Source organism: Falco naumanni, chromosome 1, assembly GCF_017639655.2.
Source record: "Falco naumanni isolate bFalNau1 chromosome 1, bFalNau1.pat, whole genome shotgun sequence".
NCBI lineage: Eukaryota > Metazoa > Chordata > Aves > Falconiformes > Falconidae > Falco > Falco naumanni.
Genome location: NC_054054.1, coordinates 25,683,081 through 25,708,411, shown reverse-complemented (window position 1 = coordinate 25,708,411; position 25,331 = coordinate 25,683,081). Strand labels below are relative to the sequence as shown.

Sequence of the window (25,331 nt, the reverse complement as noted above, 5' to 3'; positions counted from 1 at the left end):
GCTGTTCCTCAGATGATTTTTTGCTGATTTGGGCTAAGGAGCCCTCTATAGGATCTCCTTTTTTCAGTTCAGTATTTCAACTCACACAACCACAGAACTTTTCAGATGTTTCCGAAGTGCGGTTTAGCAGAAAACGTTACAGCCAAGGCAGGCACTCAGCAGAGGACTTCAACAGGCAGCAGCTACCAGGAACCAGACCCAGAGCAATACAGCTCTGCACAGATTCCATGACTCAACACTATTTATCTACAAGCACTGCAAGAATAACCCTCGTACCAACCTTTTTGGGTAAATGCTGGCATCGGCAATGCCACCAAACACAAGAAGGGAAAAAACAGGAATTATCTTGCAGTACAACCATCAGTTCCACAGTATCAAGAGTAAGCAGCACTAAAGTTTGAGAGCGAACAACTCCAGATTTGTTGTTGTTGTTTTTTTTTTAAGACAAGTGGGCTCACATTCCTCCCAGTACCATCACAGCCTCCACGTGAGCCATATCTCCAGGCTGGATGCTGCAGCCCCCACAACTCAGCTGGGACATGTCCGAGAGGAGCTTGCATCCTCCTTGCACCCTGAGGTGAGAGGAGCCACCAGATTGAGGGGAGCAACCTGTGTGGGGGGCCATGCCTTACCAGCCACCACTGAATGAACAAACTGTGCCCACTTTCCTTACCTTTCAGCTCTGGAGCCAGAGCAACCCAAGCTGGGAGGGGACCAGGCATGGTTTCTCAGTGGCACAGGCAGGGTTTCTGACCCTTGTGTCTTCTTAAGCCAGTGTCCCAGCAAAGGAGTTTATACAGCCACGACGAGCCAGAGCTTATCAACTTTGCTCAAGTCAAGACTCTTCAACCAAAATATGTGATGCTGTGCTACTATGGCTTCCCACTGCCACCTGACAAGCCAGCAACAACATTCTTAAAACAAGCATTTTCTGTATAGGAAGGGATGGAACAGTGCTCTACAGTGACCTGCATTTAAGAGAATTAGGGACATGGATAAATGCTGCAGACATCAGTAGTTTATTGGTATGTTTAGTCAAAACACATTCAGAATGGAAACTTAAAAGTAAAAATACTTTCCACCTGCAACAATTAAACTAGAATCTACTAGCATATAATGCTTGACACGTTACAGCAATAAAGATGGTAATCCACTGTCTTGTATACCTACTAAAGCCAAGATGGTCAGCCAAGTTTGTTGAAATAGAACCGTAATGACAAAATACTCCCACCATCCACAAATCAGCAACTAACAGTAATGGTCAGTGAATCCCTTCCTTTGCTCTAAGAGGTACATTTACTATCGAGAGGGTCAAGAACACGTAAGAGTCCACAGTACAGCAGGTGAGCTATCACCATGTAAACTTCTCTGGATGACGTTCCAATGGTTGTTCATGTCACTTAAACAAGAAGCAAGCCAGAAAGCAGAATGGCTCAGTAGCTCTTTTTAATACTCCGCTTTGTGGTGTTGAAATTATTCCCAGTGCCATTTGCCATACAAATTAATTAGGTGGCAGCAAAACACTGCAGCACTACAAAAGGAAAAAAAAATTACAAAAAAAAAAAAGCCACGCAAACCACACTGGTGGCAAACTGATGACAGCAATTTGTCTGAAGGCTTAAAACATAAGTAGTGGTGTTGTGTGGCGAGCAGTTCAAGTACTACAGTTTTCCAGGTAACAGATGAAAATGCAAGACCTTCAACAAAAAAACTGAAATATGAAAATGAAAACTGGTAGAAATGTGCCCCGGAAAAAAAAAAAAAAAAAAAAAAGAGTATGAAAATAGTGCAAGACTTACCATTGAACACAGAAGACCTCGAGTCTGGGAGAAAATGGAAAGATGCCGCTTCACTTTGCCTAACGTATCAGAAAAGTATGTGCAAAATCCTCCAACTTACTAAAAAACAGCAAATGATTGCATAATCCAGAGACAGATTGCTATGATGCCCTATCTGCTTTTGCTTGAAATTGCAATTACTCTATTTGAGGTCTTCCGTGCTTAGAAGCAGCTTTAAGTGGTGACACTTTCGCACAGACGCACACACAAACACACCCCCCTCTTTTACTCCTGCCGCCTCAGAGCCAGGCGCTTGCTGCACGCCCTGGCATCGAGCCGAACTGTACTGTCTGCTGCAGCTGCAGCTTACGGAAAAGCGCTCCAGAACGTCATCCAGAAACAGACCTCTCCACTGGAAAAACGCACCAGTCAAATGAAGAAGAGGATGTCTCCTTTCTATCCTTCAGTCCAGAGCCACGTAAGTGTCAACTTCAGCTGAGAGTTATGTGCAAAATGAGTAAGAGTTTTTTAAAAAGTGCAACTGGAAAATGCAAATACTTAAGAGCTGCTGTTTTGTTCTGAAAATTGCAGTATCCTCGTTTGATAAGCTCACCCTCACAAAGGATGCTCAGTTCTACTAATTATAAGCTGGCCAAAAGCATTCACCATTCTTGACTGACTTCTGAAACTCATGTCCAAGAGAGATTTCAACTCCATTTTCTTTAACTTTGATTAAAAAGGAGACAACCTGGAGACTACTTGGATGCCTTCTTCCTCCCTTCCCCCCCTCTGCAAAAAAACAGGCGAACTTGTTAATTGAAGAGCAAGGTGAATGATAATTTTAGCAACGTTTACTGATTGAAAGATACTGCAATTTTTTTAATACAATTTTTCAATTACTTCCTTTAAATGCGTTGCAGCCAATTGGCTTTGCAGCACAGAAATTCATACACTATACTGTACAAAATCACCAGCAAGACTGGAATGATGTATTCATAGAAGGCACCATCATGCTTATTACATTACCAGAGAACTCAAATACAGTCAAGACAAATTCACTGTACAATGCTTATCGAAGGGGAAAGGGGAAGGAGGAGTGTGTTGAGCAGCCATCCCTGTACTGAAGAGGGGCAGATAGAAAAATCTGACGTGAGCTATCAAACTTGTTGCGTACTCAGGGCCACGACTTTGAAACTCTAGGTTCTGTTTAGTTTACAGCTAAATGGATTCCTTCTGGAATAAACTTGTAGTCTTATTAAGGTTTGTGTGTGTACATATGTTGGTCACAGCAAGCAGATCAGATGCCCGCATCGTTTCACAAGCTATTCTGTCTGAATAAGAGGATGAAGGTTTTTTTCCTCCGATGCCTCCTGCAGATGTCAATATAAATGAGTTCAGAGTACCCATTAGTGCATTTTGATGAGTGCGTAAACACGAGTTTGTTTGGAGCCGAGTGTTCTAAGAAGGAAAAAAAAAAAAAGGCAAGCTTCTCCAATTGCACAAATTGCACTATCTGTGTTTCCAACAGTAATAGGCAGAAACAGTAACACTTACACAAAATGTGCAGCAGAGGGTTTTTGACTGAAAGGACCTGAATTCTATTGGGCATGTCCTTTAGTTCACTTTTGTTGCAGATAGTTAACCGGTCTTTTTTTTTCCTTTTCTTTTTTTTTTTTTTTTTTTTTTTTTCAGTCCTCAATTCTCCAAGTCTACATTTATAAATTAACAGTGTGACTCCTGTTGTGAAACTGGGGAAAGAACGTCCACCTCAATTTAAACTGGAAACCAAAAGGATGCTTTCACATCAAAGAAATGATCAGAAGGGCTGTGTCACATTCCAAAGCCAAAAAAAATTAACAAGAATGCAAACACGATGGATTATGTACCACTGCCAAGACCGTCTGCCCACAGTGGTGATTTCAGCGACGCTGTCCAGTGAAACGGCCTTCCATTTGCCCGGTTCCTCGTCCAGAGCCAAGTTTCTGTGCCATGCCACCTCTTGGAGGGGGTCCTCTTCCATCACGGTCTCGCATCATGCCACCACCCACTATTCCACGGGGACCCCCAGGGCCTCTATCATTGCGACGAATATCCCTACGATCATCGCCTCCACCTCTGGTCTCTCTTTCACGAGCGGCTCTTGTTTTTTTCTCTTCTACGTTCAAGCGCACCTCACCCCGGAACATAATAGGCTTATAGGGAAAAGCATTCAAGGCACACATTAGTCACAATTTCACAAAGTCCATTTATACAACCCATATGAAAACACTGCATTTGCTGCATATCTCAGCCTACCTTCACTTACATGCAAAAGACAAAAAATTAACTGTTAACAGCTCCCAGCAGCACACAACCCCCGCCCTAGAGTTTTATGGTAAATGGAACAGCATTTTAAAATTCATTTGGCATGCAAGGAATTAAATGTCTTTCTCAAATAAGGGCAGTGTTGTTTTTAGCCTCTCCACTGCCGGCTTTAGCTTTTCCACTTCAGGGCTAAAGCTCCTGAAAAATTGCTCTACTAGGTCTCACTCCCACATACTAGACATAAAAACTGCTGCTTTCTCCTCTCCAATTCCTCAAGCCACAACTGCAAATAACCCTGCTCCTTTTTGTCAGCCCCAGGATACAGAATTCAGAGATCTGTGCGATGCTCTTCAAAAGGTTACGTATTCAACTTTCAGCTTAAACAATCTCTAAAAGTAAGTTTGACCTCTGTGTGGTGTCTATGTGCAGAGGTACAAAACCTGAATTTGGTAAGATGTGGTTTGAGGAATGCTGGCACCACTTTTGTAAGCTACAGAACACTCCTGACAGAACGAGTATGCCAAAACTATGTTTTTCTTACAGCTGTTGTCTGAATGCCAGAAACAGCTGCAATGCAAACTGGGATGACCCACAATACTTGGGGTTTAGGGAATTCAGTCCATCCTTTGAAGGCTACTCAATGCCAACACTTACTTTTGCAACCAGAATTCGCTGGACCGGCTCAGAATCGTCAAATACCACAAAACCAAAATTAGGCAGTTTTCCTCCAACTCCTTTAGTATTTATGCGAAGTTCTACCACATTTCCGAAGCCTGGGAAAACACAAGGGAGAAGCCCCATTACCAACAACCACAGTACCAGCTTCATCACTCCTCTGCTTGTTCAAGACAACACCTGTGGCATTAGATCATGAAGTTCCCCTGTGTGGCCCTAAGTGAACACTATGTGACTTTTCAACACACTTTTTCTTCTTAGTCTCTGCAGCTGAAATTGCTACTTACTCATGAAGAACTCTTTCAGTTCACTCTCATCAATATCATGTGGCAAGTTTCCAACAAAGAGCTGGTGGCTGTCTGGATAGCGAATTATTCGACGATTATCCGACTCATTCTGTTCAATGTCCCCTCTCCCTATCATCAATAGAAAGAAGAAGGTAGAGCCACTGAGTTAGAAGATGTGCGCAGATTCAGACGAACACATACAGACAGCACCAGGCACGTTTGCTCAACCAGTGCTGTACCTTCAGCTCTAGAGCATATGTTTACCATGGGTGACAACAGGAAGGACACTAACTTCCTCTTTACATAGTCCTGACAATTTTGTAGTAAAACAACAAAGTATTTGGGTTTTTTTGGTCTGGGTTCCGTGGTTAGGCTAAATAAAATCCATGCTAACTAAAACAGCTGGCATACTGGGCAAATTTGTTTAAGAGGTTCTTGTTATATCTTAAATCATACACTGAAGAGCAGCCTGGTACCTATTTAAATGCAATTTTTTTTAAAAGATACGGATTTAAGTCACCTCTCTATCAACTCCTTAGCACAATAACAGTACCTTTACTTTGGCACTCATATTATCAACAAAGTTTGCCAGTCACCTCTTCTGGCTTTCATCTTCCACCATTTTGTCCCAAACACAAGTGAGAGCTCCTCATGCTCTCTCCAGCTCAACTGAAGTATTAGTAGGCTTAGCAGCATGCAAGATAAAATCTTTCTGAGTGTATCTCCCTACTAAATCATTACCTGGCTTGCAGTGTGACAGAAGCACACTGTTACCCTTTTTATACCCAAAGTATTACAGCGTAGGTATGTACCCCTTCCTTTCAACAGCTTCCCCTACAAGCCCACTTGCAGCAAGCTTGCTAGCTCATTTGAAAGGTTTCCTTAAGCAGATAAAACAGCTTGCTGACTTCCTTTGAAAATAAAGACCATAGAGCTGAAACCTCTACCATTTGGTCAACAGAGATTTCAGCTTTTTCTCCCCTGACTCTTCTATCCCCAGCCCCAGCAGTTTTGGGATCAAAATGAAAAGACTCTGACTCTGTTACATGTTTTCTGTATGACTTGTATACACTCAAAGAGTAGTAGAATTGCAGGTCTGCAACTTGATTTAGCCACAAGTTCTGGCTTTTTCTCCCTGCTCCAGATGACATGTTAAAAAAATAACAAGAAATGTTAACCTTTAACAGATGTCATGATTCCGTCTCTGTGCCTCAAACCCTTTCAAGTTTCAGTGCTGTCCCTGAGCAAAGATATACTTGCACTGATCAAAGCCAAAAGCACTTTTAAGCCCAATCTGTACCACAGTTTGGTATGCACTTACTGAAAACCTTATTTAGAACCAATTTTAGCTAGAGTTGGTGAAGACGCTTACAGTCACTGAGACTTAACACTTTGGCAGGCAGTGCTCTGCCAGCTCTACACGATAATCACAAATACCACCCCTCCCCTTAGGACTCGTGACTTATTTTCACACTTAGGGTAAGATGAGGAACTCTTCAGCAACCTGTAGTTCTGGGCCTTTGACTAGATAGCTTTTGCCCAGCGCTGCACAGAGCTTTGCCAAGCAACCAGGCTGGAGTGATGAATGTAACTCAGGCTTTCACCTCTCAACACCACTTCTGACAGCTGTCAGTAACGAGCATGTTTCCTAGATAGACCCATCCTATGTATTTGGATATTCTGTATTGGTAAGAAAATGCACAGAGCTGGCTGCTCACAAACTAAGACAAACACAAGGCAGCCAAACTGAGAACGGTATTGTAGACATTTACACAAGATGGAAAAATACATACAAAATTATTAACTGACTGAGGGTGACACAGTGGGAAGGTTTTCTTCCAAAACAAAGAGCAATACCAGGCATTCAAGAGCTCTTGCTTCCAAGGTTCAGCAAAATTAGAGGACACTGAAAAAAGCATCAGATTTCCATACCAGCTTTTCAGAAAGGCATCAAGCCACATAAAAAGTACTCAAGCATATATGTGAGTGGCTTGACTATTAAAAAACATTTCAACAAAACATAAGATCGGAAGTAACGCCCAATCTTTGCAACAGCTCACCATCAGCTTGGACTCCAAATCATATCCCCCTATTTCTAGTTGACGGCAGTAGGAATAAGAGAGTTCATTATCAGGCAAATACAATACAGCTACAGACAAGACCTGTCAAGGAGAGTAACTTCTCATTAACTAGTCCCAAGCAGACACACAAGCTGATCTGCATTACCTGGTCGAGGTCCTCGGGGTGGAAAACCCGGTCTTTCCCTGGGACGCTGCTCACGTACACGAGGAGGTTGAGACTGAGCTTCAGGTTTAGTTTCAACTCTTGGCTAAAACAGGAGGAGAACATGCGTTATTAAACACCAGCCCAGCAAAAAAACCTCAAAACCCTACAACTCACCAAGACAAACAAAACCCCACAACACAAGACAGGTAAGTGGCATGCACAAAATTAATTCCAGAAGATATATATCCATGTCAATGTGTTTGGGAATACATGGTTTTTTTCACCTCTATAAATTCCTCTGTACCAATCCAGGACTGCAGTGTTCAGTTATCTGTGCTAAAAGGTGCAAAGCAAGCATCTCTCAAGAGCATCTCCCTAAAACATGGCTAAGGTGAATTTTCCATGTTTGACCAGGCATTGAGATCCCAGCACTCCATTATTCAAGAATCCTTCAACCTGACTAAAAATCCCACATAGACGAAAGAAAAGCTTCCTTATGCCAAGCTCAAACTTCAATGAATAGGAGGTGGTCCAAGATGAACATGAAAAGATGGGCAAATCTCACATTCTGTCTGAGTCCCTGAGGGATTCTTTTCCTTGAGTGCAGAACAACTATAAGGAAACTACCAAAAAGACAAAGGAGAACAAAACAAAACCCCTCAAAAGTGCTGCAGTAAGTATTTCTGATACAACAAAGCCACCTGAAATGGCAATTTCTACCAACTACCTGCTGAGGATATTCTTTAACTTTCCTGATGTCGAGACCATGATGCTCAAAGCACACCCTTCATATTCTCAGGAACTAGAACAGCTATTCCCTTTTTTGCAAGCAAAAAATACATTTATAAAGATACTTGGGGGGGGGGGAGACATGTAACAATGAAAAATATTTCTGTGCAGCCTATTGGTTACCAAAGCAATTTCCAACATTTAAAATTCCATTTTCTGTACAAAAGTCCAGCAGCTGCTGCTGTGCTGGGCTCTTATCTTAGAAAACCAAAATTATCCTTAGGACTGTAAAGAAGAACGCTAGCCTCCAAGGAAGATAAACACAAGGACAACGGCTGTAGGCCCAGACTGCTGCAGAGCAGTAGTTTATGTTAAACATCTCCTTTACTTTTCTTTAAGGACAAGACAACTGACGGTTCCAGCCAGAGAGTACCTCACAGGGGTAAAACCCCCTGTATTTTACATGAAACATGCAGGTATGATGCAACAAATAAATGTTTCAACCCTCCTATTCACTTGTGCTCTACCAAGCTAGGCATTACCTTGTTCTTCCAGCACTTCTAGGATCATTTTTTCAATTCCAAGAATAAGGTAGAAAAATCAGCCTTACTGTAGAATCTCTTTTCATTATACCTCCTCATGGGTCACTGGAGCTCCCCTGCCATCTTTTAGTCACACATCTTTACTGCATTATAAAGCATACCTCAAAAGCCAAACTCAATACATTCAGACCCACGTTTCTTAGCTACTTACAGCTATCAGGCTTAAATACAGTCCTTCTGTCAACCACAGCAAAGACCACTAGGTCACTGATCTCCTGTTAAATCCCGAACAACAGTTAACTTCTACCCGCTTGCTTTGCATTTCACTGAACTTCTCTATCACACAAATACTCTGTCTACCCAAACAACAGAAAGCTAATCTCATTAGTTGCTTTCTGATCACTACCACCCCTTTTTACAGAGGAAGACTGCCTCAGTTTCTGGCACTGCCTGAAGAGGAAAGCGCTTGTGCAAAACTGTGCTCCCCCAAAATGCTGTAATTATTAGCAGCAACACAAGATGTCTGTTAAGGGCTGCCATTTACGGCCCCAGCAGCAGCTAACTGCAACTCTTATTTCACAGAGACTGCACCAAGTGGATGAAAGGCACAGAATAAGGATTTCCATAGACAGTGGCTAAAGGAGCCCTCGGCCCAGGAGCCAAGGGTGCCAAAAACCTCAGCCTAACGGAGCTCTGAGAACAGTTAAGGAAAAGGTGGCATCATCTCATCTCTTCACAAGTTCACATGAGGAGGGAAAGGGACCTCTTTCTCCTACAGCAACGCTACTAGCAATGACAGCAAAACCAGCTGCAAGTCAGCCTTTACTCACCAACTTTGGAACTCAATACCCCCCTGAAACAGAGGGGGACAGAACAAGCAAGAGAACAGGTGGCTCCAAAGGCTGGTGCAATTCTATTTTTTAAATCTTACAAGGCTTAAAAGTTTCTCTAGGGTGAGATGCCTGCCACAATCAAAATGCACACATGCAAAGAACCAACTAGCCCAGCAAACAAGAAACCACACTTGACATGAAACAAAAGAAAAAACCTACATCATCTCACCAGAATTCCAGTAGCTAGGTTAGATGTGTACCTCAGATAGCTACTCTCTGAGGTAAATGTGAACTGCACAAGTTACTAAAGCCACCTGTCAATCACCTCCATAAAGGCACTATAGATTACAGAAGAATCTACCCACAGTCCAAACAGATTTAAGGCAATGAGAGAATGCAGTGTCTATAAACAAATCCTTCCCTGAACTCACCACTTCCAAGCCAGAAGACAAGAGTCAGCGAGCACCCTGCCCACCTCCAGCACCCCTAAGACAGTGGATGTGTTAATGCAAACAGAAGGTCAGAATACCTGAAAACACTATAAAGAGAAGGCCCAGTTTATCAGTGTAGGATGATTTCTAACCGTCCACAAGAAAAAGAGCAAGAAACGCTGACCTGTTTTAAGTCCACAGCTGGAAATAAACAGGAACTGAACTGTCAGTACATGTGCAGTCCTTTGAGGGGTTCAGAGTTAATAATACTACAGAGGCTATATTTTTAACTTCATAAAAGATGGGGGAAAAACTGGAGTGATGCAGAGAAATGAATGAGAAGGACAGTTAACAGCTACTTTGTAACAGCACTGAAGCTGGCTAGAACAGCAGCGTCCCAAAGGAGCCACCCACTCAATAGTGCAATCTACTGTCCCCATTTACATGCACAGCAAATGGATTTAAGAGAACAGGAAAAAGCTGCTGCTGATCCCGTAACCCCTTGTACAAATTGTTCTGGTGCTTTTTCTACCAGCTTTCTGTATACCATGCCTGAAAAGTGTGCAAGAAAAGGAGCTAAGAACTGACTAATTCTGTCCCCAGAAGGGCTGAGAGTTGAAATTCTTGCCATTTCAGTATTGTTCAGAAACTTCCACAGAGAATTACTTAAACACCAAGTCACAGCAAAAGTAATCTAGAAGGCAGAAAGCATGACAAACTGCAGAGGCAACGCAGGAGTTTAAGGGGACATCTATATTCTGCTCCCTTTTACAGATAATTTTAAATTATTTTTGCAGGCATATTACAAAAATCCACCCTCTCTAGGGCAAATAAATCAGAACCCATTTTGGTTTTGCACAAGGAAAATCTATTCTGTACTAGAAAAAAACGACAGTTTTTACAGCTCAAATACCACCCAAATGCTCAAAGCCCTGGTGAAGCTGATGAAGACAGACAGGCTTCCCAACTCATTACATAGCCAGTATCTTATCTCCATGACAGCCGTGTCAGATCAGAAGCAACACCATACAAGGTGTTGTTTTTCTGTTGGTTGGGGTTTTTTTTCTTTTTTGTTTTCTTTTTTAACATGCATTTGGCTGAAAGGCAATCCTAGACAGGTTCCTCACTGTCAGTAAAAAACAGAGAGGAAACAAGTGCAAAAACAACAGCTGCAATAACCCAGCTGGTCTACTGAAAATTGCAGTCTTTTAAAAAAGGCTGGACGTGAGCTACCACAACATACAGGGCTTTGGTACACAGCGTCAGTAGAAAAATTAAAGCACACATTTTCTATTTTGAGGATTTTTATACAGATGGAGGAAGCTGAATTGAGAGTCTCAGACTGTCTCACACCAGCTTGGCATGTGCAGGACATGAGCTACCACCCGGTCAAACTTCCCTTCCTCTTTCCCCTCCTCACCCAGTCAACCTAGGAATGGAAAGATAGCATTGTCCTGTCAAGGAAATGTGAATCCTTCCATTCCTCACACAGTCATAAGTTGGTACAGGGTTCTGTGACAAGTTAATGTAAAATGGATAATGAAATCCAGCATGTTTCTGTGTAGATGTTAGCCTTACAAAGCAGTTTTGCATGTTCTCAGAAACGGTGCCATTCCTTTTTACTGCTGGGGCGCTCCCGCCAATGAAATATCCCTTTCCAACACACCATACAAAAATACCATTTTGAGGGGAGCTGGGTTTTTGTTGTTTTCCCTTGTAAACCAAACCATATCCCATTAAGACAGATCAAAAAAATTTCAGTAGCCATTTCCTGTTTCCAAATGAACAGATTTTAACGTCACCATCACCCAGTTACACCTGTTACGTGTAGTACGTGCCTTCGCTTGCGACAAGAAGGTGAGTGCATTAACATTTAAGACACAATTAATTTGTGCAATTTAAGTCAAACAAAGTGATCTGTTAATTTTAAAAAACGGAAGCAGTTTGCAGAAGTAATGAGACAATCCAAGGTGTTCACAGATGGGTTACCTGTGAGACTGGTGCTTTAACATGGGGTGGAATTCCAGAGGAAGAAACAGTACCACTAGGAGGCAGGTTTTTACTGGTCACTGAAGCCCAAGAGAAAGCCTGCAGGAAATGCAACAAACCTAGGCTACTAATCATGGCAAACCACTGACATTCCTACAGGGAAACTCGTCTGCTGAAAATACACTTTCGGTTCACATCTGACTATTAAATCACGGTTGTGCAAGCATTACAACGAAGATACAGAGGGATTTGCAGTTCTAGCCATCTGTGGACTTCAACAGCGTGAAGCAACTGTGCACAGTGTCCACTATTGCTACTTGAGTGAGCCCAGTTCCCTCAGCATCCCCAGATCACTGCTTTCCACGATGTAACCAAACCTAGGACTGAAAACCCTGTAGTGTGAAGTGTCTTCCACACAGAGAAAGGAAGTGGGTGCCAGAAGTTAGAAGTAAAAATGGAAAAGAGAAAAGGGATTGGAAAAAACATATATGGGAGACACGCTGGAGCTAGACGTCTCTCCAGCTTCCACTGGTTCCTCCCACCTCTTTCAAACTACCTAAGTGTAACCATACCAGATGACACACAGTGTGCTCGGTGGGTTTTAAGATTAGGCATCCTGCCTCTAAGGGAGACAGCCAATGCCCCCATATGGATTTTAAACCTATACTGCCAGCAATTTTGCAAGTGTCAATGCATTATGTGGTTCTTTTCAAGGAAGAGCAGTGGTTCCCATTGTATGAGATATTTGGTGGTGGTAGCTTGAGGTGTTCTCTTAAGGTATGTTAACTCCACATGTAAAAAGGTTTACACATGCATAAACCCACACACACGCACGTTACAAGCTGAGCATTCAATTTACGATAGGTGACTTGAGCAGCACTTAAAAATAACATTCTTTCCTTTTTTTAGTGAGACTTTGCATTTTTACAAGTTCAAGGTTCAAGTCTAGCTGTTTACATACAGTACCAACACTGAAAAGAGGTACCAGTCTGGCCACTCCAAAAGGCTAAGTTCAAAACCAAATCTGGTTTACCATCTGCACCTAAAAGCACAGATAATTACTTTTAACTAACCTTTGGTGGTTCTTGTGGTAGCGAAACAGGTTCTACAGGAGGTGGAGATGGAGACTTCTCTTCTAGCTCCTCAAGGGTCTTTTCTTCTACTTCAGCTTTCAGCTCCTCCGTTTTCGTTTCAGATTCCAATTCCGGCTCAGGTTCATGAGACGATTCTTCTAGCGCCTCCTCTATCCCATTGCTAAGATAATCAAATGCATTTTATGCAGCTTACCAATAGCTTTTTATTTTATGACTTTTTATAAGCTATGCTATGGTAACAGCTGGTATTTGAAAGATCATTCTATTTCCAGTTGCTACCATATGGTACATACAATACTGTTAGAAGTTAAGCTGTACCCCTGTAGTTGTGTACAAAGCCAGATTTTACTCCTGCTGAAGTGAAGACATGTTTTACAGTTTTCTGCAAAGAATATGAAAATCACAGACATATAAACCCTTTAAGGAATATATGCTAAACTCAAGAACTGCCACTCCTAAAAGAACAGAAGCACAGTGAGAGACCAGTGGAAGATTAAGCTATACACATAAATGAAGCCAATTTTGGAATGAAACCCACAGCTTATTTAGAAAATGCTGTATAAGTTCCTTACCAAAAGCTTCATGAGTCTTGTTTACTGAAAATTACACACAACTTCTTCTCTATTCTGTGTGTTCAAAATGTAAGGGGATCTGAAGTTTTTTACTTCTCTCTGAAGCCATCCTCAAAGCTTACCGAATTCTGATTACTTCTATCTATGCAGCTCCTGCCACAGGCTAGCATATGCCCAGGTGACTACCTGATGCATGTCGCCTTTACAACTTCTTGGCACAGTAACCCAAAACCAAGACCTGACAAAGCTTTTAGGCACCCAAAACCTCCTGCATTATCTTAAGTAAGTCACTGTCAGAATTCCAGCAGGCTCCCCTCCTCTTCCCTATGTTTTACCATGAAAAGCCTTAGATGACCAGCATTTAGCATTTATCACTGGTACACTTCACAGACATCATGTAGTGATGTTGTAAGTGTTGTTTGTTGGGTTTTTTTTAACAAGGAAACCAGGAAGTCAGTTCTGGCCCTTTAAAAAGCATTCCTGTGTTTAAATAAAAACACAGGGTTTTGGCAGTTCGTTTCTTTGTATTTGTGGGTTGGGTTTTTTAGGGTAATTTTGTTTGTTTTTTAATAAAATGTAGCTTTCTAGTAAAAAACATAAAGAAACATTTTTCTACCTTTTTTTTTTTGTAAATTTTAAGATACTCAGGACAGAGATTTATTCTTCCAATACAGCTGTAGAGCAACGTCTCAAAAAGTGGACCTTTCTTTGAGTTTCCAGTGCTACCCAAATTTGAGGAGTAACCAGGATTAACCACCCCCTTGTTAACCCATCTGTTCACATAAATTACATTGTATCAACTCACTGTTACAAGTTTATGTAACAAAGACTCCATTAACTGTGTACATAAACATGCTTGCTAAGTCTTCAGCTCACATTTGTACCCAGAAATGAAAATAACTAACAAACGTAAGAACATCAACTACATCTTCTCTCATCCAAGAACCAACCTTTCAAAATAATACAGTGTTAACATAACACAGATCTGTATCAACTTCAGTGTAGTTTCCTAAACTGCCTGTTAGATCACATCCAGAATCAAGCGCCAAAGCAATGCTGTCATTTATATTAAAAAAAGCAGCTTCATACAATAAAACGGACTTCTTACGTTACAGGATGGTTTTCATAGTAAGTACTGCTTGCATTCTCTTGCACAGGTTCAGGTGATGGTTGTCTTTCCTCCTGCTCCTCTTCCACCTCTTCCTCAGACTCTGACACAAAAAGAAAAACTTTCTTATACATCTCTGTGAGATGTACACAAGCCACACTTAAAAGCATATTAAACTAGTAGTAATCAAAATAAAGCTTCATCAACAAAAAAAAGGCAAAATTAGTTGCAAAAGACAGAAGACCCTTCTGCTCATTCAAGAGGCTCTGTTTCTTACTATTTTCACAAAAAGGAGAAACTAGAGACATATTGGTGCTAGGAAGTTCTGGGAGGAGGGTTTGAGGGTCTCAAAGCAGCACATGTTTTTCACTGGGTGGCAGTAAAAGAGAAAGCCTGTACTATTACCTCATAAATCTCAGTACCTCAAACTAAAAAGATTAACCTCAAATACAGGGATGATTGCCTAAGATGCTCTGTTCCACAGATCAGACATGAAAACGTTCCAGAAACTATCCAGTGAACACATGTACATTCATTCTGGCTGCACTCTAATTTGCTTTGCCTCAGTGAACAGAGGGGGGCAAAAAAACCCACCCAGGTCAAGTTCAGCCCCTGAACAGAAATGAATTACTGAATGCAAAGCCAATTAGATTTTTTATCTTCAAATCACTTCACCCAAAAATTTGACTGATCAGAGAAATTAAGTTTACCTGATGAAACCAGTGGCAGCAAAAGTACCATTGCTCATTATTTCCATTCTCTGCCAAGCCTCACCCACCCTGAACCAGTTTAGCCCTTCAAGGAATAAGGTACTAGCATATGACCTTCATTTTACAGAAAGTTTTGGTCCAGCAGATAGTTCCAGCAACATAACCTACACTCCCCACCTCAGCCACCTCCTAAACCGCTATGATCCATGAGAATGCAATACAGTTCACGTCTTTCCATCTCTGGATATTTCTGAAAGCTCTGCATACATGCTAGAAGAACAAAACAAACTCTACACGTATAGTTTTCCTCACCTTCATCAAGTTCTCCTTCTGAATCCCCAAATACTTCATCTTCGTATCTGAAGATATCGTTATGGACATAGAACTTGTTTGGAACAGAACCCTGTAAAACAGCAATGTGCATTTTTTTGCATATATGGTATACTAGCAGTCAACATCAAGGATAGATGAGAGATACGGGCTTCGGGCTACACACCAACATTTTGGAACAGGACTATTTCACTAAAGCCATTTTCCAAGCACCACCTCTTCTCTAAGCAAACAACTGAATGGTAACTTCTACCCAACTGAAAAAGGAAGTTTCAAGTAGAAAAAAACCAATTTTTCTCAGCCACAGCAATCATAGGTTCTAAATAAACATCAAGTCCCTCAGTTTCATCAAGGAATTGGAATTTTACACTATTACAAAAACCTTGCAATAAAAAAAAGCCAGAATGAACTTTAACAAGGTGACTGTATAATTATAGCATCGCACAGGGAAACAATGAACAAATTCAATAAGACTCTAACACATTAATCACCAACTACACAATAGTTTATGATGTATTGGGGGGAAAGAAGCAGAAAGAACACAAAACACCTTTTACCCTTACAGAGTTCTGCCTTTGCTAAGAGCTAAATTTGAGCAATAACTTGAGCAGCATCAACCCATACTCACATTTGCCAGCAGACCGGAACAAAGTACAGAACTACGCCAGAGACTCGATCTGCAGAGCTGAACATGGTTTTTTTAATTTATTTGGCCAACGTCAGCTCCCAAATGCTAGTTCCTATTTGCTTTGTATTACTGCTCCAATACTTCGAGTCTAAGAAAATAAAACAGCTCAGGATGGGTCCGATACACTTGTTTCTCCACACTTCCTTATGTATTTAACGATAGCCTTCAGGCCAAGCTGTAAAAGCCAAATCATGTTTTTTGCCCCAATATGACAAACTGTAGCAACCAGTGAGATTTCCACTATCATTGTTTTCAAGTTAAACACAATCTTATATATACTTACTTCTGGAGCAAGCACAAAAGTCTGCATGAACTTCCTCATCGGCTGCCCGTTGTTTGACAGTTCTCCCATTACTTGCACAACCACTCCATCACTCAGAGTAGCGTGAGCATCCACATGACGAATCTTGGTGTGACATTCGCTGAACTGTAATGACATCACTTTCTTGTGTATCTCCTAGAAATAAAGAGTTGCATTTTAGCTACACTGAGTTTTGTACAGAGCTTTACACCTTATGAATACCGAAATCTAAGCCAACACAAAAAATCACCCCACTGAAGCTCAAAAGGTAAATGAAATACAGGAACCAAGAAGTGTCTTTCGCCAGGAACAGTCTATCTGAGCACATCTAACTTTTATTCTGAAGTTTTCCACTGCAACTCATGTCCTGCTCAGAGTGGTCAAATAGCACACAACTTGCTATCCAATTTTTCCAGCTGTATTATAACATATGACCTAATTTAAGGCTTTCATTTTTCAAAGGGCCTGCAAGAGGGCCAGGATTTACCTTGTGTTTTAAAAGAAGCCAAAACACCACCTCCCACAGGAAAAATGCAACCCTCTATGCATTCACAAAGTATCCAAATGTCACAGGAGGGGGTAACATCTGCACTGCCATGATTGTTGTGCTGCCAAGTCAGGTTCTGCCAGTGAAAGGAGAAGAAACCAACCCTGCCCTGGGCTAAAAGCCACATTGCTCAAAGATGGGGCTACCACATGAACTGATGCCCCTAGGTGACAAACACTATTCTAATAAAGCGCTACAACTAAAGTGAAAACTTGTGTTTCCTGGACTTGTGAAGAGTGAATTATCTTCCACTTTAAGAAAACTCCATTCACAGAAGAACTTGGTAACACCAAGAACTCCATGAAACCACTTCTAACTGAAATAAGATACATCAACAGCAGCAGTCTAAGAGGTCTTCTTGATTCTGTCTCCCAGCCTAAATATATTTTCTGCAGTCCAGATGCAAAGCTGATGAATCAAACACATCCCACAGTAAAAACAGCAACAATAAAACAAAAAAATTCAGGCCAACAAATTCCTATCTGCCTCCAAACAGGAGGCAGTGTCACATGTTATTTACCAGATTAGAAAGTCAAAGTAATGGGTAAAATAGTTGGTAAAGAAAATACTGATGTATACTAGTAAGTTTTGAAAACGTTAATGAGGACTACAGGACTGATTCTGATACGCACAGCTTGACCATACACTGCTTCTTGTGGTTTCCCACTGGCATCCAGCCCTCCATGGACATAAGAAGAATTCCTGCCATAAAACCTGCAAGTAAAGAGACATAAAGGTCATAGTAGTGAAAAAATAGGACCAAATTCAGCAAGTATTTTAGCCAAAAGTTGCAGAGCTCAATGCATTGGGAATTTCAGCACAAACAGCAATTCAAGCTATATTTTCAGCTTCAAGGCTCCAAGAATACAGGAACAAACAAGCTTAATGTTCAGTATTCCCATTTGATCAAGATACGTAGCAAGCTCCTAAATCAATCTCAGCCTTTCACTTGCTTCCTTTAAGCAAGGTGGCCATTTTGGCTTGAAGGTTCCCCATCGTCAAAATCATCTGCCTGCATTAAAGCTGCACTACCCAGCCAAGGTGTTAGCCTAGGGAGGAACAACCCACCTGCCTCTCCTCCGAACCCCCATTCTCTTCAAAGCTTTGGGCAACAGTGAGGGATTCTGCCTTAGATTTAGGCTGTACTGACAACTTGTCCAACCAGCCAACCCACCTCCCCATCTATCCTGTATCTCTGCTATCCATGGCTGTTATTTCACACTTGGCTTCTCAGAAGCAACAGGCAAAGACTCATTACAAACCTCTGAAGTATTAGAAAAGACCTTATTCCTCCTAGGCACCACAGCTGAACACAAAACCCCCAGAAGAAATGTTGTCTGAAATCAAGTGAAAAAAAAACAGCGAACAAAAGAAGGCCAAACAAAACTGCATCTTACGGCTGCCACACCAAGGGATAAATCCAGTACTAGGTGTAGCCCAAAAGCAACATTCTCTCTGTGCTTCTTACATTTAGGCAGTGAACAGTATTTCATTTGCATTAATCATGTTATTGTGTACAATAACTAAATCACCACTTAGAGCGCAGCCTCTACTGTGTGACTTTTGACTGAAAACTAATATTCCCTATTTATACTACTCAACAAGTAGTAATTGTGGTTTTTGTCTCAAATAGCATAGATCTCTGGACCACTCCAAGAAAAACAAACCCCAAGATCCTTTCTTGACCCAGCTTCTGGATTGGATTTTAAAATCTCATATTTTTTATATGTAATATACATACATATGCTTTCAATATTTTTCTTACATTTCAGAGTTCTTTTCATGCTTTTATTCCACTTCCAAATTTTGAGCCTAGAATAGTCTTAAGTTTTGTTTTGGATTTTTACTCCCAGCTTATAAAGCATGTGACAAATGCTTAGTATTTTCTGTACATTTACATTAATAGATCAGACAAAATCATCATATCACACCTTATTTTCTATTTAGAAGCATGCTTTGCCTTGGGAGTGATTCCCATGAGGTCTGAATGCGAAGACTTGCCCTAGTTATACAAGATACTATTATAATCCACCCTTGTACTGTATATATGAAATAAAATTTTCATTAAGTACTTCTGGAAACTCACTGTCACACAGATTAGCAAGGATACAGAGCATTTCTCTCAAAGAAGCCAATGCAGAGAGTCAGTGTTCAGATACAGAATTAAGTACTAGAACTTCCGCATTTGCCATTTCTTGGTTTTTCCTACTAAACCTAGAAAGTCTTTCCAGGTCTGTTTTCCTGAAAACACCAATCCAAGATTGTAACTCCCATGACTACATCCAGAGAAAGTCTGGGAAATACTAGATTGTTTTCTTTGGTACCAACTGCATAACCAAGTTTTTGAGCATGGTCCAGCACCTCCTAACAGCAAGGATAAACAGAGGTTCAGCTGCAGCAGTACACAAGCAGATAGGAAAACTTATTTTCACTCTCTACATTCTAAAGTAACCCCTCTGACAGTCAGCATATCTTACTAAGTGCTTTCACAGGGGGACCAAGAGTTGTAACTTGCTTTTAAGGAACTGCTCAAACTCTTTGGTAGGCAGAAAACCTAACACGGGGGAACTGCAGATCAGGAAAGCAGTATAAGTTAAGTCCCCGGTACATGGAATTAGAGATTTTCAGTTAAGGGCCAAGTAAAGCCATATAAATTCACCTAAAGTGCAACAGGCATGCAAACTACACCGAGCAACACCCATTTAGAGAGCAAACTGATCTCTGCTTATCCGTAACCCCTGGATAAGCTTTGGATGACTAGCCACAGGATACTTGGTGCTCTTCTCAAGCTTTTAGTAGAAGGAGCACATCAAACACTAGGAAGCCGTGAAAACCAAAATCCTTCTGTGGCAATGAGCAAACTGTTGTTCAGTCTAACAGCAAGAGAAAGAGGGAAGAGAAGATGCCCTCTCAGAAGAACATCACCATAAACAAGGTGGGACCAAAGAACAGAAAGGCATCCACATCTCCACATCTGAGCCTGACTAGGAAAAAATCAGCCACCTCCACTCCCCCAAAAAAGGGACAGCAGTAGCAGAGACTAAAACTGGCTAGAAGACAGCAGCTCAAGAATCAGCTGTGACTCAACCAAACCAGATCAAAACCTCTAGGATGCTTCTATGCAGAGGTATTTAAGAGAAATTTCACTGATGCTATCGTTAGTGACACTTGTGCCACCTTTCAAGCAGACAGAGAATATTTGTGAGCACAGAGTACCACCCGCACCAAGGAAGCCTACCTCATGAGTGCCTATCTAGCTCCCCTGACCTCAGCAGGGCCATTCCAGGAAACAGGTAACCAACCAGTCATCAACAGCCCCTCCACTTTGGAAAAGAAAAAATTCTGTAACATTCTTGGACTAGAGCCCTTGATGAAAACACAATTCCTGCAAGACAGCAAATTTTGTGGACAACTCTCCATTCCCACTCAACATACCACGCATACAGCATAATTTGGAAAGCTCCATTTCAGTCTTTCCAGTAAAGCCTGAGATTCAGAGGGGTGGGAGTACCTCCTATAAAACACCGATGTCATCTTCCAACAGGCTTTTTGCAGACACCGTTTTTGCTCACATATACACTTCTGCCAATTTCCTATCACCCCCATCTGGAAACATCAGTCTACATCCCAAATGCACCAGGAACACCAGCTCTATAATGCTCCCCTAGCATGAGTTAATATTGATGCAACAGAAGTAACGTTGCCATAGCAAGGGAAAGCAGGAGGCAAGGCAAACCTGGAACAGCTGGCTGCTCTTTGACTGAAGCAGTTAGGGAGGAAAAACATAACAGAGTATTGTACTTCTTAAATCAGAACACACATACCCCCTCCCCCCTCCAAATCCTGCCAAGGTTACAGGTTACATTACAAGTAAATGCTCTTATGAGCAAAATCAAAGACTACTTTCAACACCAAGTTTGAGGCATGAGTGATTTATACCAATATACGGTTTAAACACCATTGAAAATAAATGTTACAAAAGGAAAAGGCAATCTCGCTGTAGAACTGATACAATTCTCCCATTGCTTTTGGTGTTAAAGCTGTGAAGCACGGCCTCATCATCCCTTACAAACTCTTCTCCATCTCTTTGTTTATGCAAACAATTTCTGGGTGTCAAAGCAAAACGATGATACACTTCACATGAAACTTGTCTTCTTAACTTGGGCTTTTCTATCATTCAAAAATTACCCTGCTGCTCCAATATCAGGATTTCCATTGCATTGTTTGCTCACAACGTAATTTTTGCATTGAAAAACTGGTATAGTCACACCCTTTCTAAGTCTCTTAAAATAATTTAAACTGCTTGGCTATTACAAAATGTTAACTGCTGACAGACCTGCCTAAAAGATGCCTCCGAAGCTAACTCCAAGGCAAGATGTCCCTTCCCAGGCCACCCTGAGAAAACACCCCAGCACAACACATTCCGAAGGAACACAGTTCTGGGCTCAAGAGAGACCTGTCAGTTTGTACTTCAGGTATTGATGTGTTACACGGACATGCTTCTCCAGATGTTGATCTGATCTGACTCATTTGTTGAAGTTTTGGGGGTGAGGAAAATCTGCAATCACTAAAAACCCTGCCTTTAATTTCTGTTAGATTACTAAACATAGATTAGCAAAGTCTGGATTATACTGCTCAGACACCTTAAAAACAGATTTCAACACAGAAAACAACTTGGTTCCACAGCAGTTCAGTGATTTAGGTAAAAATTATACCATTAATTTTCCCCGTCTCAAAGCTATAGATGAAAACAGGCATTATTCAAAAGACTGAATTCTAAAGCAAGCCATCTGAGAGGTCTAACTTGTGCTCAAACAGTCCAATTTTTTCCCCATCAACTTTATGTCAAGTTCTGAGACAACCCAACCACTGACTGGGATTTTCTTTTTGTATACTGGCAAAGCTACTTTTATTTATTACAATTCCACGCTGATCTAAATCCAAATGTGGAAATGCAAAATCTTAAGTGACAAGATGTAAATAGCTAATCAAAACCAGAAAAAGGAGGAAGACAAAAAAAACCAAACCAAAATCACAACAAAAACCACACAAACCACAGAAGAAGGAAGAAACACATTCAGAGCACCACTTAAATAGTGGACACAGGGGATAAAAAACCCCATTGTATTATCCACCTACTTTGTCCAGGCCATGACATTCATACTTACATCTCCAATCATGATCTGAATAAAAACTTCTCAGAGGCAATGCACAATATACTAACCTGAAACAATTACCATGCTTACCTTTGTTACCAAATGCAAGTGTTTCCTCTGCCATTTTATCTCCTTTCCTGTCTTTTCTAAAAAGTATTTCTGGAATATGTCCACATTGCCATTTTATCAGCTGAGAAGCAGCTCACTTTCCCCACACAGGAAATACCTTGATACTATGCCATACATCCATATGACCAGACTTTGTTCTATAGCCTAAGGACTAGTCAATAAGATGAAATAGTTTTACAAGAGTCCAAAAGTTAGCCAGGTCCATTTCCTCCTACACTCAGAAATTAATGTTTATCTGATTTATAATGAACAGTACAGACTTTTGTTCAGAAACATTAGTCACTTGGTGTGTGTGAAAGTGTTACCTGTGCAAGAAGTCAGGAGCTTTATTTAGCAGAGTGTAGTACTGTCTCACGAACTCCCGCCCTACAAGCAGGGGACTTGGCTTCTCCATCACCATTTCTTTGGTACACAGTGTCAAATGCTGTAATTGGAAATATTCAGGTTAGTTTGAAGACAGCTCTCTGTATTACAACTTCCCCATAAAAGGATGAGTATAATGATTTTAGAATTGAAACATTTATGCAAACAGTAACTTAATTCACACAGAACTACTCCACCAATTCCAGACACCCTCCCCCCCACATCCTTTAAGTAAACAAAAAGATTTCAGTCAATTCCTGTGTTATATTGACAAAGTGCCTTACAGAACAGGTGCTTTAAAAAAAAACCCAAACAAACAAACAAACAAACACCCTGTCAAAAACCTCTAGCACCATTTATTTAACCCTTTGGCAATAAACTGATGAACAATTAAAAATCCAAGTTCAACAGCACTGCAAAACAAACAGGGATATACTGTCTTAAATCAGCCAGTAACATTCCTTTACCTTGAAGCACATCTGCTTCAAAATGTTGCTGTCACATCTGTAACATGAAGATGGTAGCTCCAATATTCTGAAGTGATTATGAGGGCTGGATTCGCATTCCCTGAAGTCTGGGAACAGAAACCTTTATGCTCCAGAGATGACCAAAGCCTTAGGTACTACTTGTCCAACCTAACTGCATTTCACATTTGCCACAGAATAATTTAGGTTTTAAAGGACTTGTGAGGGTCACCAGGCTCAATCGCAGGAGCAAAGCATGACCAGTTTCTAACATGTTGCTCGTTAAAACAAGTTCTGAATAAGGTTATTTGCTAACATGTAAAGCAGAACTTCCATCTGCAGTTTCTGCCTGTCAGCTGTCATTTTAACATGGTGCACCTTGGACGAGTATGGATCCACCCACTCCCACCAGATAGATGTAGGTAGCAGTAACATCTCATCCCCTGGCTGCAGTCCTCTGTTCTTCAGGCTGAACAAGCCCAGCCCTCTCAAAGTCTCCTCCCTCCAGGTGCTCCAATCCTCTAACAATCCTGGTGATCCCACAGGGTTTCTCTGCTGTGTGGAGGAGTTAAAACTGGGAGTAATACTCAGGGTCGGGGTGTCACAAGAGTCCAAATGGAAAGAAAGAATCACTTCTGCTTGCCATACTCCTGCTTAGACAGCCCAGAATGTAACCGCCCCTCACCACTGCAAAGGGACATCACTGACTCAAGTTCAACTCTTCTGCCAGCACATCGAGGTCCATTTGTACAATGCTGCTTCATACTCAGTCATCTCCCGGCCTTTACTTTTGCACACAGTCCTTCCATGCATCTGCAGAACTTGGGAACTTGCCTTTACCGAACTTTGTGATGTTCCTGATGGTCATTTCTCCATCCTATCCCTCCAGAAAAATCAAGGTAAACCACATCTACTGCACATGCCTCACCCAGCGAGCCATTCCTGTCACTACAAAAGGCCAGCTACTTGGTCAGTTATGACGTGTCCTGGGTAAATCTGCACTGGCCGTTACAAACACCTTCTTGCCTTTATGGATCATGGATTTGCTTTACAAGCCTTCACAGGGATCAAGAAGCCAGCCAACCTATAAATCCCCCACTTCTCCCTGACTCGAACTGTTCTTAGTTTTACTTGCTATGCTCCTACCCATCCATACCATCTCACAGATCATCCATGTCATAAAATGATCTTCAGCACCTGGAAGTCTTTTTGATGGCTTGCCAGCAACTGAAATGTCACTTCTTCCAGCTCATGACAGGAAGGCTGAATTCATGAATGGTGAGCATCTGCAGTCATGAGATTCCCTCCAGAAACTTCACAACCAACCTTAAAAGAATACGGACCTCGGTTTCTACAGATGAGACTGTTGTTTTTTTTCTGCACCCATGCCCCACAAGCAGTTGATGAACAAAAAGTTGGTGACACAATCTTCACCACAAGCACTTGTGAGAATACACAAGGATGGAGCTTCACCACAAAGTATTTACTTTTAAAGAACCTATGAATAAGCAGATGATAGCCAACACACAAATTTATGAATCTAGCAATAATCAAAGTATGTGCATTAACAAATTTCTGGCATACCACAAGGAACACTGAAAATGCCTCTGGGTACAAAACATAATAACCTGTGATAAGTTATTATACTACATCAGATCTGTATCACACTAGAACTTTTATTCATTGGAAGCTGCCCTATTTCAGGAAAGGCCACCGAAAGCTTTCAGAAAATCTGACAAAGGCAAGTAGGCAATGATCACACACAGCCAGTTCTTCCCTAACAACTTGAAACAGAAGTCTGTTTACATTGCCAAAGAGATGAGTACTGTCCACCTCTGTCCATATTTCAAGTGACAGCACTATTGATTTACATCATAGAACCACAGTATTTTACAGGGTATCTCAGTACAATTCTTCGCCTGTCTCAGTATTATTTCCTTTCATTATCACTTCAGAGATCTCAAAAGGGGTAGCAGAGGTTTAATAAACTGTTCAGGTCTCCAAGTCATTAAAAGGCAGTAAAACAAAAATGCAAGTACTCCTTGCTATCAACATGGGTGCCGTGAAACCAGGTT

At 41.3% G+C, this 25,331-nt stretch overlaps 1 protein-coding gene across 2 annotated transcripts; it reads right to left on the bottom strand.

Moving 5' to 3' along the window:
• Positions 1-1,003: 1,003 nt before the first annotated feature.
• G3BP2 (G3BP stress granule assembly factor 2) lies at positions 1,004-24,744 on the bottom strand. 2 transcript variants are annotated; one of them, XM_040586817.1, is made up of 12 exons: positions 23,260-24,744; positions 22,735-22,853; positions 17,777-17,858; positions 16,580-16,753; positions 15,591-15,681; positions 14,569-14,671; positions 12,868-13,048; positions 11,795-11,893; positions 7,271-7,373; positions 5,045-5,173; positions 4,737-4,855; positions 1,004-3,970 (listed from the first exon to the last, which is right to left on the bottom strand). In XM_040586817.1, the coding sequence occupies exons 1-12, from the start codon at positions 23,269-23,271 to the stop codon at positions 3,698-3,700; spliced, it is 1,485 nt and encodes a 494-aa protein (XP_040442751.1). In that variant the 5' UTR covers positions 23,272-24,744; the 3' UTR covers positions 1,004-3,697. The 2 variants fall into 2 exon arrangements, with proteins under 2 accessions (XP_040442751.1, XP_040442760.1); XM_040586826.1 differs by lacking the exon at positions 11,795-11,893 and having other exon boundaries at positions 23,260-24,742.
• Positions 24,745-25,331: the final 587 nt, after the last annotated feature.

Coding starts and splice junctions, on each gene's coding strand:
- G3BP2 (XM_040586817.1), bottom strand. Junction 16,754..17,776: donor AAGCAGTGTATGGTCAAGCT/GTGCGTATCAGA, acceptor CTTTATTTCTAG/GAGATACACAAGAAAGTGAT. Junction 3,971..4,736: donor AGCGAATTCTGGTTGCAAAA/GTAAGTGTTGGC, acceptor TTTCCCTATAAG/CCTATTATGTTCCGGGGTGA.